This window comes from Hippocampus zosterae, chromosome 12, assembly GCF_025434085.1.
Source record: "Hippocampus zosterae strain Florida chromosome 12, ASM2543408v3, whole genome shotgun sequence".
Classification (NCBI taxonomy): domain Eukaryota; kingdom Metazoa; phylum Chordata; class Actinopteri; order Syngnathiformes; family Syngnathidae; genus Hippocampus; species Hippocampus zosterae.
Window position 1 is genome coordinate 22,148,279 of NC_067462.1, and position 18,433 is coordinate 22,166,711.

The 18,433-nt window shown below is 43.4% G+C and overlaps 1 protein-coding gene across 3 annotated transcripts in view; it reads left to right on the top strand.

The window, feature by feature from the left end:
* LOC127612036 (contactin-associated protein-like 5) overlaps window positions 1–18,433 on the top strand; it is a 246,791-nt gene that overhangs the window by 192,193 nt on the left and 36,165 nt on the right. For all 3 annotated transcript variants that reach the window (XM_052082998.1, XM_052082996.1, XM_052082997.1), the window contains one exon: window positions 1,184–1,423. In XM_052082998.1, coding sequence (XP_051938958.1) covers window positions 1,184–1,423 — 240 coding nt within the window. The remainder of the gene's footprint in view (window positions 1–1,183; window positions 1,424–18,433) is intronic.

The window sequence follows — 18,433 nt, forward strand, 5'->3', positions numbered from 1 at the left end:
GCGTGTTAACTGTCGTTGCTCACGTGTAACATTTAAAACTGTTCCTCTCTGCCCTCCAGATTCCCATTCTCTGCCAGTATCCTTGGTGAATTGTACATGAAACGCCTTTTTTTTTAAAAATAACAGCCACCTGTCTGGGACCCCACCCTGCTAATAGACGTGTGTCGCAGGATGTGACACAAATCTTCGTTGACAGGACTGTTGAAATGTAATATTTATTCTACACATTTTTACAGCATTGGAAAATGTTAAGAATGTTTGTGTCATGTTTGTCCTCCGACAGAAACCATATTAAAATATATTTCCCTCTCCCATCTTTTTGCATTTTCAAACATTTTTGAAAAAGCTCCAGGGAGCCACTAGGGCAGCACTAAAGAGCCGTATGCGGCTCCGGAGCCACAGGTTGCCGACCCCCACTCTAGGGGTTCACACACTTTTTCAGCATTCAAGATACCTATGTATTTAAAATGTTCTTTGTATCTGCAATATATATTGGTGTACCATGTGTAACTGATTGATATACGTGATCTACTTGATGGGCATCCCTACACTAGCTACTCATATGAGATTCTGTTGGGTCTTTTTATAAGATATCCTTTATTTGTCCCACACTGGGGAAATTTACAGCCTCCAGCAGCAAGAATGTAGGTAGAAGAAGAAAGAAGAAAAAGAAAATAACAACCACCGTTCAATTAAGTGCAATATAAACACAAAATGGATAAATCGCTGTGCTATTTACAATTGTCTTTCACATCATTTAATTATTATTATTATTATTATTATTATTGTTATTTTTATTCAGCAGCCTGACAGCAGTCGGTAGGAATGAGCGTCGATATCTCTCCTTCTTGCAGGGCGGGTGTAACAGTCTCTTGCTGAAGGAGCTACCAAGTGCTGTCAGGGCGGGCTGTAGGGTGTGGGAGGGACTGGCCATCGTAGCCTTTATTTTTTTATTTATTATTATAATTTTATTTTATTTATTTTATTGTAGTTTGACAAATAAAAAATCTACAGTTTTGCCTAAAGTGAGGAGCGCAAGTCCAAGATGAGAGAGATAATGAGGTAGCATTTCAAAAATTGATCCATTCTCTTGCAGTTAATTGTGAATCAACCGCAACCATAAAATTAAGTAAATCGAGCAGTTAATTCATCATGACATGTGGTGAACTCTCTGTTGTTGCAGGCGGAACGACCTCGCTGCAGCGGGGTTTCTTGGGCTGCATGAGGAGCCTGATGATGAATGGTCGGAGCTTGGACCTGGAAGAACGGGCCAAAGTTACGCCGGGGGTGAGCGCCGGGTGCCCCGGGTACTGCAGTGGCTCTAGCAGCCTATGCCACAACAGGGGGCGGTGCATCGAGAAAAGCAACGGCTACACGTGTGACTGCTCCCAGTCGGCCTATGCGGGGACCTCATGTAACCAAGGTAATTTTCCATTCATTCTTCGCGATATTGGTGTTGCAGTGTTCAGTAATCTTTGTCACAATACAAAATGCATATTCCAGCATCAGCAATATTGTGGTGGTCTCCTGAAATCCAAATATGTCCATTTTTAACCTCTCACGTGTTCTTTCTTGCCGTCCTATTAGAAACACACAATTGCCTTTTTTTGTTAAAATAAATAAATAAATACAATTCGACAGCTAAAATATGTGAAGAACTTTGTTACTTTGAAAGAAAAAAAAAAACTAATGGAGCCTATCTCAGTTGACTTGAGGCAGTAGGTGGGGTACACCCTGAACTGGTTGCCTGCCATTCTCAGGATATCTGATTACTTTCAACAATATCCAATTGAAAACAGTTTTGGTAGCGACTTAAAGCAGAGATGGGTATCCCATCCCTGTCATGGAACGGTCTGTTCATAAGTCCCGTACGTACACCCATTTTGGGGACGTAGGACAAGACGTTTCATAAAAAGAATGGACGAAGCAAGGACTCAAACGGGTTTTCAACCATCCCTGTAATCATCCTGAAATAGGTCAAGTACCTACGGATGCCCATTTCATGAACGACTGACAGAAACACGCCCTGTCTGTCTTGTGTATGTTATCCACCAATACACGACTTCAGAGTAAATGTGAAATATCGTGACGCGCCGCTTGTCTTGTGTATGTTCCGCGTGTTTGGATGCGGGAGGGAGTAACTTCACTTTGCTTCAAGCGGACAAGAAGAGGTACACTCATCCATCTGGTGACAAACAGTGGTTGTTGTGAGCAGTTAGATCAGGGGTGTCCTGGACGTCGATCGTGATCGACCAGTAGATCAGGAACCCAAATTGATCCGAGGGGAGTAAATGAAAAAAACCCAGCCACAAACATTTGTGTCTCTGTGCATGTTAGTAATATATTTTTTGTGTTAATGCACACTGCACCCTCATCATTCTATCAGTCTAACTTTTACAATAAATATTTTAAAAATAAAATAAAATAAAGCAGGTCATCTTTAACCTACAGTGGCGTGTGACTGCGTCACCGCAAATTATTAGCACTCAGCAGTCTTCAGTTGCTGCTTGTGCTCAGAGTTGTTGCACTATATCTGTTATCATTATCATTATTCTTATTCAGAGTTTGTTTTGTACAATTTACCGATGGGACGGGCAAAGAATGGGAATCTGGAGGGCCGAGAGAAGCATTTTAAAATGGTACACGTGAGCTACAATAGTATACACGCTGCAAAAGTACATCCCATGCCTCCGCATCAGGTCTCGACGAGAGTAGGCAGAACATTTCTTTTCACAAACTCTTGTGTCTATTTAATTTTTTTTAAAACGGTACGTTTGAGCTACGAGCATTAACAGGCTGCAAAAGTGCTCATCATGGCATGTATGTGTATGTGTGTGTGTGTGCGTTCATATGCGCGCATGCGTGGTAACGGGTCGAACCCGGGAGGTTGGTTGATCGAAAAGTAGATCTTCAGTCAAAAAAGTTTGGGCACCCTGATTTAGATGCTATCTTGGTTGGCACTTTAACAGTTGGAAACAATTCAATCCAGTCATTTAACCCTCATAGTCGACCGTTTGCGATAAATGCAAAATTATGTCTTTGAATCAAAGGCAAAGGCATTCGGAAAAACACGAGAGAGCTGAAACGTATGGGGCGGTTCTAAAATGGATGACATTTCATGACATCACCAGCTGATAATTCTCAGGCATTGCAGCAATAATAAAAAAAGGTTTTGATTCCATAATCTTCACAATTTACATATTTTGCACCATAGAGACCCATTATATTTCATATTTTTGAATGCATCGTAAACCTAATGTGTAAACATGCATTTCACGCGATTTTTACGTCAATCGCTTTGTTTTCGCTTGGACAGACGTATGCATGCCACATTGTTGGGTTGAGGTCATTCCAATTGTGCAACTTTAGGTGGCGCCAGAGGAACGCAAATGAGTTTGCCTTTTTGCAGGAGGCTTCAAACCAAAGCATTTTACATGAACACGTACGGTCGGGATTGTTAGTAGGGCTTGGTTACGACCTGCAGACACAATTTTTTTCCTTTTGCAAAAATAAAGAATACAAAACCCCAAAGAACTAATAAAAACTATATATGTATGGATAGCACAGATGCCTCTGAACATTTTGAGTGTTTGAAAAAAAAAAGAATGTTTGTATTACACAACATGCATCATTTCCAAAATTGTAAAATGCGCAACTTAGGGTTTTTTTTTGTTTCGAAGGACCTAAGGGTTAAGAAAGCCGACTGTGTTGTATCCCTCTCAATCCTGTCCCACACCATATACTGTATGTGTGCGTGTGTGTGTGTGTGGGGGGCGAGGGGGCCAGGGGGGGCTGCATAGATCTAGGGTGTAACCGGCAGCAAAAGTCCAGAGGGGCAATTAGGTTCCCCACTGCCTGCTCTTCTCGTCGAGAAAATGTTGTCAATTGCATCAAGAGACCAGCCAACCAGCTCCATGGTTTGTTTTTTAGAATGAAAAATATGGCTGAGGCTAGGAAAACACAGCACAAGGACAGCACATAGACTGAGTGGCGAGCAAGGAGGGGGTGTGGGGGGAGGGGGGGACAGGAGCAGGAGCAGAGCAAAAAAGCGTCCGCCTTCGTCGAGAGCCAAGCAGAAAAGCTGTACTGAGCTTCTCACCTTATCTCTATGGGAGAGCCGAGATAACTCATTTCGGCCGCTTGTATCCGCAATCTCGTTCTTTCGGTCACGGCCCATAACGTGACTGTACAAACTCAAAACTATTTTGTATCCATCCATCCATCCATTTTCCACCACTTATTGGGTCGGGTCGCGGGGTCAGCAGCTATAGGAGGGAAGCCCAGACTTCCCTCTCCCCACCCACTTCTTAGAGCTCTTCCTGGCGTTTGCCGAGGCATTCCCAAGCCAGCTGGGTGACATGGTCTCTCCAGCATGTCCTGGGTCATGCCGGGGTCTCCTACCAGTGGGACATGCCCGGAGTAGCTCACCAGGGAGTCGTCCAGGAGGCATTCTAATTAGATGCCCGAGCCACCTCATCTGGCTCCTCTCGATGTGGAGAAGCGGCTCTACTCTGAGCCCCTCCCAGATGACCGAGCTTCTCACCTTATCTCTATGGGAGAGACCAGACACCCTGCGGAGAAAACTAATTTCGACCGCTTGTATCCCGGATCTCGTTCTTTCGGTCATGGCCCATAGTTCGTAACCATAGATGAGGGTTGGGACGTAGATCATCCGGTAAATTGAGAGCTTCGCACTTTGGCTCAGCTTCTTATTTACCACGACACACCGATACAAGCATCACAGCAGATGCTGCACCAATCCGCCTGTCGATCTCTCGCTCCCTCCTGCCCTCACTCGTGACCAAGACCCCAAGATACTTAAACTCCTCCACTTGGGGCAAGATTTCCTCCCCGATCCAGAGAGGGCACTCCACCCTTTTCCGACTGAGGACCATGGTTTCAGATTTGGAGGTGCTGATCTTCATTCAAATCGCTTCACACTCAGCTGCGAAACGAGTGAGAATTGGAGAGCCCTGCTTGAAGGAGCAAACTGTACCACATCATCTGCAAAAAGCAGAGATGCAATATTGAGGCCACCAAAACGCTGCGCCGAGGAATTCTGTCCATAAAGGTGATGAACAGAATCAGCGACAAAGGGCAACCTTGGCTTATTGCCGGCAATGCGAACCAAACTCTGACATCGGCAGTACAGGGACCGAACAGCCCGTATCAGGGAGGTCGGTACCCCGTACTCCCGAAGCACCCCCCACAGAACTCCTTGAGGGACACGCTCAAACTCCTTCCCCAAGTCCACAAAACACATGAAGACTGGTGAATAATGGTTGGGCGAGTTCCACATACCCTCGAGGACCCTGCTAAGGGTGTAGAGCTGGTCCACAGTTCCACGGCCGAGACGAAAACCACACTGCTCCTCCTCAATCTGAGGCTCGACTTCCTGACGGACCCTCATCTCCAGAACCCCTGAATAGACCTTACCAGGGAGGCTGAGTAGTGTGATCCCTCTGTAGTTGGAACACACCCTCCGGTGTAAACTTTTTAATTAAAGAACGCCGTTCTTCGGAGCAGTGGCTTGAACGACCCATTTTCCTCAAATGCATGTTCAACCTGTGCTGGCTTCATCGTCCTTAAATAGGCGCCACCTGATTCACACTTGTTTTTGGTTTTTTTCTTCCCCAAAATTGATGAACTCAGATTGGTTGCCACATTGCTATTTTTTGAACACACCCCTTTGAACTATTTGCCCAATTGCACAGCCTCCGGAGTGTGCCTCTTGTGAATGCTGGGTCTTGTTTGTTTTTGGAGAATCAACTGCACCTCCTGGTAACTTGTCTAGCATGTAACAATAAGAAATATACTAAAAACCAGGGATATTCTTTTTAGTCACATTGCACTGCTATTATTTTGAACAGCACTTTCCATGCCCACTCAAATCTCAATTAGAATCATCACTATATTAAGATCTACAGTAAAAACGTGTGGAACAAGCGAGCAAACATTTTATTGTAAAACAGTGTGGACAACCTTAAACACTCAAACTATCAATTGTGAACAGCATGAACAACGAACATGCAAAAAAATACATTATTTAGACGAAGCAGTAGAGGTCGCTGCGGCATGCTGAGGTTGGATTAGACTTTTGCGAAAGGCTTGCTTTCGTTGCAGTGAATCTCGTTGCGAGGCAAGAGCACAGGAAAAGATTTTGTATTATGCAACAGGGGGACTTTTTGTTGTAAGGGGAGCAGAAAAGTGTGAATGGCTTTCATGCATGAACATTTTTTCACACTACGGGGTATTTTTGCCCATGTAGTAATTGTAGTAGAGGAGTTTTACTGCAGGAAATTATTTTGTGAATAAGCTTTAAATAATCTTTATGAATTATGATACCTGTGCCGTTAGCCCCTCTCCCGAAGTGTCATGCTTTTTTTTTTTTGGCGAAGTGTCATGCTTTTTTGGGGGGGGGGGATTACAGGGTGGAGGTGGGAGGGTGGCGCGGGGTGGCGGACTTGTGAGATGTAAGGACGGCGGCGACGGGATGATGACGATAGGGTGCCATGGTCGAGGACAGACGACAGAGGAGGGACCGGCAAAGTTGTGCCCATCTCTGACTAAGACATTGTCTATGTTTATTCTTATGACACGTCAGTAATAATAGCACCGATATACACATAAAAAGCAATTTTTGAACAAAAATGCACTGTACAAGGTTTTCTTCAAATTATATTTGTAGTGCATTGCCTAGAGTGCCTAGAGCAGGGGTACCCAAACTCTTTGGACTGAAGAGCTACTTTTCGATCAACCAACCTCCCGCGATCACCCCGTTTACCACACTTACATAGGCATGCCATAATGAGCAACAGCCATAACGGCCCCTCAAATGAACGAAACAGATAAATAGACACGAGTTTGTGAAAAGAAATTTTCTGCCTACTCTCGTCAAGACCTGATGCGGAGGCATGGGATGTACTTTTGAAGCATGTTTACTATTGTAGCTCACATGTACCATTTTAAAATGCTTCTCTCGACCCTCCAGATTCTTATTCTTTCCCAGTACTGGTGAATTGTAAATGAAACAAACTGAATGTCAATGATAAAAACAATAAAAGATATAGTGCAACAGCTCTGATCGAAAACTGCTACTATTGCAGAATGCTGACCGCGAAAACCTTACAGTGACGCAAATCACGGGCCACCATAGGTTGGAGGTGACCTGCTTTTATTATTTTATGTCATTTTATTTTTTAAATACTTTTTGTGAAAGTGAGACTGACAGGATGCTAAGGGTGCCGTGGGCAATGACACAAAATATTTAACTTAGCTTAACTTAATTACCATTTTATCTGACATCATTTGCTTCTCACGCTATGCGCTTCAGAGTTCGCCACTCTGGCTGATACATTTTGAAAAAGGCAAGAACACCCATTATAACCTTGTTCTCAAAGTGTTTCATGACGAATCAGTGTATTCTGTCCTTTAACTCCTAATTAGAGATCCATGTTATATAAATGCCCTCCTTTAATAAAGTGTCCAATCAGACCACAACTACAAATATTAATCCTCTTTCTGGAAACAAAGTAAAGCAAGCCAAATCTTAATATGACATTTATACCCACTTACTACTGAAATGACTTCAACAACATTCAGCTGTCACCTTGACAACACATTCCGCCTCATATTTCTGTCCTCACTTGCAATCATCTTCTGCAAGGATTAAGGCAAGCTTCTTATTGCTCTGGAAGGCCAAGTCCAAGGGGACTTGGAACCCCTGGAAGGGGTTTACGGCCATATTGGGCTCCATTTATTTTATCTACTGTGACCCGCTTCTTTTTTCTTGGCGATACAATTGTTAGGTTCGCCTAAACGACTTACTGTTTCGGATCACTGTCTTTCTGAGCACCCACATCCCTTGCAGGAGAACAGTCTTGAGAGAGGCACTTGTTTGCTTTCTTGTGACCACATTTTCACTCAGAATACCACTTGGAAAAAAGTAAATAAGTGTCCCTTCATGGGAAACGTCATCATTATTTGTCTCACAATTATAACATGAAAATTAACCAAAAATCGAATCCCTATTATCAGCGAGCGAGAGTCCTTCACAAGGGGTCGCATACCCAAAATGTTGAAAGAGCCATGTTGGACCCAAACAATAAATAAAAAAAATATGTCTGGAGCCACAAAAAATTAAAATCTCGATATAAGCCTTATAATGCAGGTAACACAGCCTGTGTGTGTGTGTGTGTGTGTGTGTGTGTGTGTGTGTGTGTGTGTGTGTGTGTGTGTGTGTGTGTGTGTGTGTGTAAAAATTCCTCGTCTCACCCCCCCTCGGGTGGTGTCCGTCCCTCATTCAGCACGGGTCCTCTACCAGAGGCCAGGAAGCTTGAGGGTTCTGCGCAGTATCCTTGCTGTTCCCAGCACTGCACATTTCTGGACTGAGATGTCCGATGTTGTTCCCGGGATCTGTTGCAACCACTCATCCAGTTTGGGGGTCACTGCCCCGAGTGCTCCGACCACCACAGGCATGACTGTCACCTTTACCGTCCAGGCTCTCTCCAGCTCCTTTCTGAGCCCTTGGTATTTTTCGTGTTTCTCATGTTCCTTCTTCCTGATGTTTCCATCATTTGGGACCGCTCCATCCACTACACCGGCTTTCCTCTGCCCTTTATCTATGATCACGATATCTGGTTGGTTCGCCATTACCATCTTGTCAGTCGGGATCTGGAAGTCCCACAGGATATCGCTCTGTCATTCTCCACCACCTTCGGAGGTGTTTCCCATTTTGACCTTGGGGTTTCCAGTCCAAACTCCGCACAGATGTTTCGGTAGACTATGCTAGCCACCTGGTTATGATGTTCCATGTAGGCTTTCCCTGCCAGCATCTTACACCCTGCAGTTATGTGTTGGATCGTCTCAGGTGGCTCTTTGCACAACCTACACCTTGGGTCTTATCTGGTGTGGTATATCTGGGCCTCAATGGCTCTGGTGCTCAGGGCCTGCTCCTGAGCAGCCAGGATGAGTGCCTCTGTGCTGTCCTTCAGGCCAGCCCTCTCTAGCCACTGATAGGACTTCTTGATATCAGCCACTTCAGTTATCGTCTGGTGGTACATCCCCTGTAGGGGCTTGTCCTCCCATGATGGTCCCTCTTCCAGCGCCTCATCTTCTGTTCCCCATTGTCTGAGACATTCTCTGAGTACGTCATCCGTTGGAGCCTTCTCCTTGATGTATTCATGGAGCTTGGATGTTTCATCCTGGACAGTGGCTCTCACACTCACTAGTGCCCGGCCTCCTTCCTTTCGGCTTGCGTACAGTCTCAGGGTGCTGGATTTGGGATGGAAACCTCCAGGCATGGTTAGGAGCTTTCGGGTCTTAACGTCCGTGGTCTGAATCTCTTCCTTTGGCCACCTTATTATTCCTGCAGGGTATCTGATCACTGGCAGGGCATAGGTGTTTATTGCCCGGGTCTTATTCTTGCCATTGAGCTGGCTTCTTAGGACTTGCCTCACTCGCTGGAGGTATTTGGCCGCAGCCACTTTCCTTGTTGCCAGTTCGAGGTTGCCATTGGCTTGTGGTATACCGAGGTACTTGTAGCTCTCCTCAATGACTGCTATTGTTCCTTCAGGGAGTGAGACCCCTTCAGTGCGGACTACCTTTCCTCTCTTAGTCACCATCAGACTACATTTCTCAAGCCCGATTGATATCCCGATATCACTGCTGTAGATCCTGGTTGTGTGGATCAGGGAGTCTATGTCCCTTTCGCTCTTAGCATACAGCTTTATGTCATCCATGTTGAGGAGGTGACTGATCTTAGCTCGATCCACAGTCAGTCGTGGCGATTACTTGGCTTAGGAGGTTCAATCCTATGCAGAACAGCAGTGGGGAGAGTGCATCACCTTGGGATATGCCACATTTGATGAACACAAGTGGCTTGCCATTGGCTTCAAGTGTGGTTTTCCAGATCTTCATCGAGTTTGCAACGAATGGTCTTAGGGTCCTGTTCACCTTATACAGCTCGAAGCATTCTGTGATCCATGTATGTGGCATTGAGTACTACTTTACTGCTGTGAATTGGGAATTTCTCCATTGCGAGACTAATAAAGGTTTTCTTATCTTAACTCATTGAATACCACGCCTTTTGAACCCCTCACATTTTACTGAATTTCGACTGATTTGCAAGGCCCACAGAATTTTCTGTTCTTTGGCTATAAATACATGAACCTGTCAAAGGAAAGGTGAGACTCTCTTCTTTCTGCAGAAAAAAAAGTTTGTTTCTATCTTTCTCCATTCGTTGGCAATCAGCATTAGAAAACTGCTAAGGTTTATGGAAAAGGCCGATTTTCTGCAGAAATCCAGGGAAAATGAGCTTTTTGTAAAAGCATGCATTTCAAGCATCATTTCAAGGTTTACACTATTTTTTTGCTTTTGTGACAGCTCAAATACCTCAATAATGTGTTTCTCCTACAGAAGAACATTACAAATATTTTTTGTAGCCAAATAATTTATTTGCACACAACAAAATTATTGAACTATGAACAAAAGTGCAGCTGTGGAGAAGATGGTTTTTGGCTTCCATCCTGTTTGTCACCACATCGATTCATCCCACCACGTCCTGATGCACGACCTATAAATTATAGAAACATAAAAAGTTGCAAATATATCTTGCTGCAGAGTGAGGTACAATCATTTTATTTACCTTTCTTTCAACCACCAAAGCGAGGAGTCGTCATCTTTTGGCTTCTGGTTGGACAATCTGTAATTTATAGATGTACAATTACCACACTTTTATTTTTCTATTTTTTTATTGTTGCTTTCCACTTAAATTTCAACATCTCTCACACACACACATACATGCTCACACACTGCTATTTACACCATTCATTCCACGTTGCTCAGCATCCAATTTGAAATGAAATGGAAAATGAATTTAACACTAGTGGTTTTAGCAGAGCTGAGCGGACCAAATGTGTCCCGTTTTTTTTTTTTTTTTTTTTTTTTTAAACCTATTGCGACATGCAAGTCAGCACATTTACGGCGCATATTTTCATCCACATCTACGAGATGCATCAACCGTACATAAATGATTAGTGTTACTGGCAACTTTATAGTATAGCGGGGAATGTAGCGGTACATAAAAGTGACTGATGAGGCATAAGAAGTGATGAAGTTTTGAATGGGAACTTGCAAGCTAGTCAGCAGTTACCTCCTCGTTCCAGCGGCTCTGGCGAGGACTCTCAGCTGCTTTCCGTTATGTCCGAAGCCACGTATTCGTCCGACATATCAGGATTCAAATCGCTCTCCAATTCATCGTTTTCGCCGTTGTCATTACGAGACGATTCCAACGAATCGCTGACGTATGCCCGGCGTCGGCCATGCGAAGCAATGCAGCCGCTTTGCCGTCATTGCTGGAAGTCGCCGGGGAGACGATTTGTGGGCGATGTAGGGCATCGGGAGGCACAAAATGCTCTGCCAAGCGATGGTCGCTGACGTGGAGCATGTTCATCCTTCATCAGATGAACTCGAAACTCGGCGTCAGCTATACAGGCCGCGTGTAGCACGGCATGTTTGTGCAGGCCGACGTTTGTTTGACGGGTGCCGCTTTCGATTACGTGACCGAAGCGGCATTTTCTCTTCCACACAAATACCATCTCCTTTGTTGTTTTGTTTCGAGGACGCTTTAATACCGAAATAAAATCATTTTTATTTTGTTATTTCATTTTCTCCATCGTTGCTAGTTGCTAATGTTCCAATCCACTATCCACATACGCCCCTCCTTCACTGTACGCCCTTTCTACTACTTCTGCGGCATGATCCTGGTTGATTTTCTCACCACTGCCACCCGATGGCCATTTTTTGCTATTTAACATTGCCGTCAAGCCTAATCCTGTGGTGAGAAGTTGCATCAGACTCTCTTGCAACCTCACCCATGAAAAAACGTGATTGACGTATTAATAGGTCATGGGGAGGGAGCAGCTATGCGCTAATTGACGCATTTATACGTCAAAGGGTGTAAATGAGTTAATCAATCCAGGCTGTGCACAGGTTGTTATGTCGGGACCTGCAGTCTTGTGCGACTTCTGTCAACCAGGATCTAATGTTTCACTCCTCTGGTATCTTGACCAATGCCCTTCTGTGCTTCGCTCATGTATTGATCCGTGTGTCCACTTATCTTAGCCGCAATGATCCCTGACATGAGCTTCCATGTTTTGGAGAGACAGGTTATTGGCCGATAGTTGGATGGGACTGCACCCTTTGAGGGATCCTTCATGATTAGGATTGTTCGCCCTTCGTTTAGCCATCCTGGGTGTGTCCCATCCCTCAGCAACTGGTTCATTTGCGCTTCTCGTGTGCTGTGAGTTTCTTTAGCCAGTAGGTGTGGACCATGTCCCTGCCTGGTCCTGTCCAGTTTTTTCATATCTGATACTCTTTCCTGTATGTCTGCCACTGTTATGGTAACTGAGTTCTGTTCAGGGAGGTTGCTGTGCTCCTCCCTCAGAGTCACCAGCCATTGTGCACTGCTGTTATGTGCGACATCCTTCTCCCATGTGCCTTTCAGTTTCCAGTCTTGGTGGGTCTGCTCAGCTGTTCGAACCCTACCACTTGTTTGTCCAAATGTTTTCTTTTTCCCCCTACAGTGCTCCTGTAGAGCAGGGGTGCCCAACCTTTTTTGACGGAAGATCTACTTTTTAAATCAACCAACCTCCCGCGATCTTTCACGATTCGATCAAATCGAACAATGTGTTTTGGGCCCCCAAAATAGTAGACACCAGACAAAAACTCTACAACAAAAATGTTTAATATAAAACACGACAAAGTAGAGACAAACGTTGGCCAAATAAGGACCAGAAAAACAAAAAACAAAATGATAGCCAAAAGCACTTGCACAAAAGGCAAGGAAGAAAATTAACCCGAGACAAAATGCAAGGAACCCAACTCATGTAAGCTAAGAACAAATGATGAAAACGAAAACTACACTTACGAACATAGGAACCTGAGAACAAGAGTAACACTGCAAGAGCGAGAAGTCTAGAAAAAAGGTCACATGAGCATGAGCTGCTAGCACTAAGCCAAACAATTCTCCAACAACTAGTGGCAAGTTTGTAGGTCCTTAAATACATAGTCCCTAATTACAAGATTGGCAGCAGGTGTGGAACCAGCAAGTCGTCTCCGCCTGCCACCTGCTGGCGATACCAAAAACAGGAACATGACACAATCGACCCGTTCCCAAATCTCTGTTGACAGAAATGTTGACATGTCTTATTTATTCTCCACATTTTTTACCCAATTGGAAAATGTTAAGAATGTTTATGTCAAGTTTGCCCTGCTACAGAAACCATATTAAACCAAAAAATATATTTCCCTCCACCATCTTTTTAAATTTTCAAGCATTTTTGAATATGCTTGGGAGCCCTTAGGGCGGTGCAAGAGAGCTGCATGCTGCTCTAGAACCATGGGTTGCCAACCCTCGGTCTCTCCCAAAAGATTTCCAGCAAGGGGCACACCCTGAACTGGTCGCCAGTCAATCGCTGGACACATCCAGTCCAGTCAATCCTTGTTTCTTGCAGGGACAGGTTACAGACCCATCCACACTCGTTGAAAATCTGAAATACATAGAGGCAATATAAAAACTAAATATTTTTGAACGTTCCAATGCCACACCTATTTATCATGCTTAATGTCCTTTTATCAAGATTGTAAGATAATTTTGGATAGGAACTATACAGGATCCCCTATTTTCAAGAGATTCTAGTTGTTCCAAATGGCCTCGTAGCAGCTAAGTATTTGCCAGTAATATTCAATCTGGAAAAAAAAACTTTGCTGTAATTGGTTGCACGTTATACCTCAGCGTAATTTCGGTCTTTCGGTGTCGGCCCTTGATGTCATTGTGAAGCAGAATTCACAAAGCGTTGTTTCAGACTAAATTGCCCTCCGGTTCATAGCCGACATGTGCCCTCCAACACAAAGCCGTTTCCAAGACCAAAAGGGAAAATACAATACAAAACAATACATGCTGACTTATACAACAGTGGCAGCTGTAACAAAGCGCTTAACAAAACAGTTAACATAAAGTAAAATAATAAACACAACACATAACATAAAACACGGACAGTCGTGCAGTCCTAACCACGTCACATGCTTTGTTGTTTGAAGCAGTTTGAGATGAAAGAGGAGAGAATCAAAGTGTCCTTTAACCAGTGGATCAGAGACGTCATACTCTAAATGTGCACATGTCGGCTACAAGCTAAGTTTCAAAGTCAACAAGAAGCTGTAGCATCCATTGACGAAAAAAGAGATTTATTCACTTCTCCAGTCCCACGGAAATCCATTTCAATTCCAAGCGGCGACTCTCGGTTCCAAATACGCATCGGCGCTCTGCGCCGATGCTCCTCTCTCCACATCCTCAACTTCAGCAGCCATCCATCCCAACACCAACGCCGACTGTCCAACAGCGCCGACATAGCCACTGAACAAAACGGGGTTGTGAAAAATGCTGCCTATTACAGGCGCAAAAAACACAAGCACCCCAGGTCTGTCCAGCACCGACAGTCAATGGCGCCGACATTCCTCCCAATCAAAATCTGTGCTGGTACAGGTGTGCTGCCGAGAAGGCGCAACCACCAAGCACAGATACTTCTCCTTTGACGAATGTCGTGGCCAAAAAGCACTGAAAACAGTCCATATCAGGTCTACACGATGAAACAACAAACAACATGTGACAAAACAAAAGACAAAAACACCAAAAAAGAACAAAAAAGCAAGGCTCTTGAAGAGCACTTGTCGAAGGCTGCCTACTCGGGCGCCATCTTGGAAAAATGAACTGGGTTTTGTCACGTCGCGTGCCCGCCGGCAGGTGGCGGGTTTTTTCCTCCGCCCGTTCTGCACACCTGTTCGTAATTTCGGGCTGATCACCTGCCTTTATTAAGCGACTCCGGCAGTCATCTCACTGCCGGAGAACTCCTACCGTGCCATTGCTCTCTCTCGCTTCTTCATCGTTCGTATTTACTCGCTGCCTTTTTGCCTTACGGCCTCGACTATTGTTATTCGCGTTTCACCCAGATTGTGGTTAATCTAGATTACTGATCTCAATACTTCCTCGCTCCTTGTTCTTTCGCGAGCGTTTTCGGTTGTTTTTCCTTATTCCCTGGTCCTTATTTGACCAGCGTTTTCTGTTTCCATTTTCCCTGTCGGGCTCTTTCTGTTCGTATTAAAATCCCTTGTTTTTTCATACAAGACCTTTTCGTGTCTGCTTTTTCCGGGGATCCACCTCGTTTTTTTCTGTTGTGCACGAGGCGATTTCTCATCGCCTCGGGCTCAACGTGACAGGTTTATTCCTTTGTGAGACAGGGTTCGTCTATATGCAGTGATGTATGCAGCTGCAACAATTTCACAATTGTACTTAAAAAACAAAAAACCAAATTTAACTAATTTACTGCCTTCGACAGGCAGCTATCTGAAAAGCATAAAAGTGGGAGGGCTGGCAGTAATGTGCGTGACCGACACTCTCTTGGCAAGAGAACCCTCACCCTTTTACCCCTCACACGCACTTTTAACCCTTGGGTCCTTCAAATGAAAAAAACCCTAAGTTGCGCATTTTACAATTTTGGAAATGATGCATGTTGTGTAATACAAACATTCTTTTTTTTTTCAAACACTCAAAATGTTCAGAGGCATCTGTGCTATCCATACATATATAGTTTTTATTAGTTCTTTGGGATTTTTTATTCTTTATTTTTTGCAAAAGGAAAAAAAACATGTCTGGAGGTCCCAAATAAGCCCTATTAACAATCCCGACCGGACGTGTTCATGTAAAATGCATTGGTTTGAAGCCTCCTGCAAAAAGGCAAACTCATTTGCGATCCTCTGGCGCCACCTAAAAGTTGCACAATTGGAAAGACCTCAACCCAACAATGTGGCATGCATACGTCTGTCCATGCGAAAACAAAGCGATTGATGTAAAAATCGCATGAAATGCATGTTTACACATTAGGTTTACGATGCATTCAAAAATATGAATTATAATGGGTCTCTATGGTGCAAAATATGTAAATTATGAAGATTACGGTATCAAAATCTTTTTTATTATTGCTGCAATGCCTGAGAATTATCAGCCGGTGACGTCATGAAATTTAGGCCATTTTAGAACCCCCCCCCCCCCCCCCCCCATACGTTTCAGCTCTCTCGTGTTTTTCCGAATGCCTTTGCCTTTGATTCAAAGACATAATTTTACATTTATCGCAAGTGGTGGACTACGAGGGTTAAACATTTAAATTTAATTAGGTCAATTTAAAATAATTTAAAAACATTTTAAGTATTCCTTAGTACACATGTTCTCACTCTCACTTCCACAATTCTATGAATAAAAGGCAAAGTGTGTCTACTTCAAGTTGTTATTATTTTTTCTTTTGTACTCCTCATTTAGGTTGACTGTAAAACTAGCACATAAAACAAAAGAGAATTAAACTGTGTATATTCAACCAAAACTTTCTATCAAACTCTGTAATTTCATCTAACAAGGTTATGCTATATTAATGCTGACACAAAATGCAAAACGCCATTGCCTGGCTACCAGAAATTAGCATGGATATTATGGTAATTATCAACATTCAAACAACTGCTTCTTGAACACATACAGAGCCTTTAAACAAACGAGCAGAGCATGCAGTGATGGTCATGTGCATACATCATCTCTACTCTGTAGTAACTACTATGACTGGAGCTTGGTGTTTTGGGGGGACTTCTCTGCCTCTTCTTCCCGCTTCTTAATTATCCTGCATCTCTTATCGTAGACCTCAGTGATGCTTATTGCAGCACAACGTTGTACTGAAACCATGCCTGTATAGTGTGAAAACCCTTCAAAGAAGTCAAATCAAAAATGTTCCTTACAATATGATCTAAGCATCCACTTCGTCTTGCAAATGTCACAAACAGGTGAGCCGTGACAGTCGTTACCTGATCCTATAAGCACTGTGAGGTAATTTTCAGTTGACAGCAAGTGGCAGTCTCAGGAAAAATAGCTGTCCCTCCACCTGATATGGCTAACAACAGGTGGATTTTCCTACTGAATTCATATTTCAGGGGTTTGCTCTTATTAGTTGGATTAAAGTGTTTAGACTTGTGGGGGTTCATGGAACACATTATTGTCAAGCAAGTTTTTGTTGTGACTTCCACTTAAAAAAAATGCTTGAAATTATGCAAAATAGCAGACTCGAAAACTCTAAACTGCAATATTCTGTGAATGCATTGACAAACATTCAAATTCACACTTATGGGACATTTAGAATGAACTTCATGTGCATGTATTTAGAATGTGAAAGAAAGAAGACATACCCAGACATAACGCACACAACCATGGGGAAAACACGTAAACTCCATCCAGCAAATCCAGAGCTGAGACTCAAACCTCAAATCTCAGAGCTGTGAGGTACACCTGACCACTACTGCATTGTGTTGACTACTAATGGTGTGTTCAATGTACAGGGTGTTCCAAACGTCTGGGCACATTTGAAGTCCCCATATCTCCTTAACTATGAATGGTCGTAAGATAAAAGTTGTGCCATTTGAAAGCGATTGCATTAAGTTTTTTGTAAGGCGATTGATTTTGTTTAATTTCTTTTTAGACCCATTGGTGTTCACTCAACAGGAAAAGGCGTTTGAATGTGCTTGAACTAGCAAAAACTGAATCATGGACTGTTGTTCAACGTGCATTTCATAGAAAATTCAGAAAGGAGCCACCAGAGAGGAAGTCCATAGTGAGATGGCATGGTCAATTCAGAACGGATGTGTGCTTATGCTTTAAGCTGAAGGCACCAATAACAGAAGCTGTTGCAACCATTGATAATGCAATGCTGGGACACGTTTGGCAAGAATTTGGCTATCGGCTTGATGTGTGTCATGTGTCTAAAGTTGCTCACATTGAACATCTTTGAACATTCCATGTAAAAATTGAGATTACAAACTTTCTGATTTTACCAGATGCGTTTTTATGTCCTTAATAGTTTCCGAGATATTCAATATCAAAATGTGCCCAAGACTTTTGGAACACCCTATATGTCTTTCGTCACAATTTACAAATGTATGGCAGATAGCTGGCTTGTTAGCTTTGTGCATCTTGTGCGAGAGGCTAACATTTACAGTCTACATCTTCATTTAAGTACTCCTTGTCAAACACATATTAAAATGCACCGCACCAGTCACAATGGTCCTTTCATTACATCAATCATATTCTCTTTCTTCTCACAACCATCATCCTTTTGGAATATTATTGCAGGAGAAATCCAAACAGGGAGGCAGAGTTAATCCTTTGACATTGACTAGAATGAGGTCTCTGTAGCACTGAGCAAATTTCTTACAACAATAGAAGTAACTTCAAAGGCTCTTCTTGTATGCCTTTGCTGTTTCCACATTTTGGAACAATACCTTTAGCCTTTTGGCTGTGGAAAAGGCACAGGTACTTTAGGATCCATAATTGCAGTTGATTCTCTCT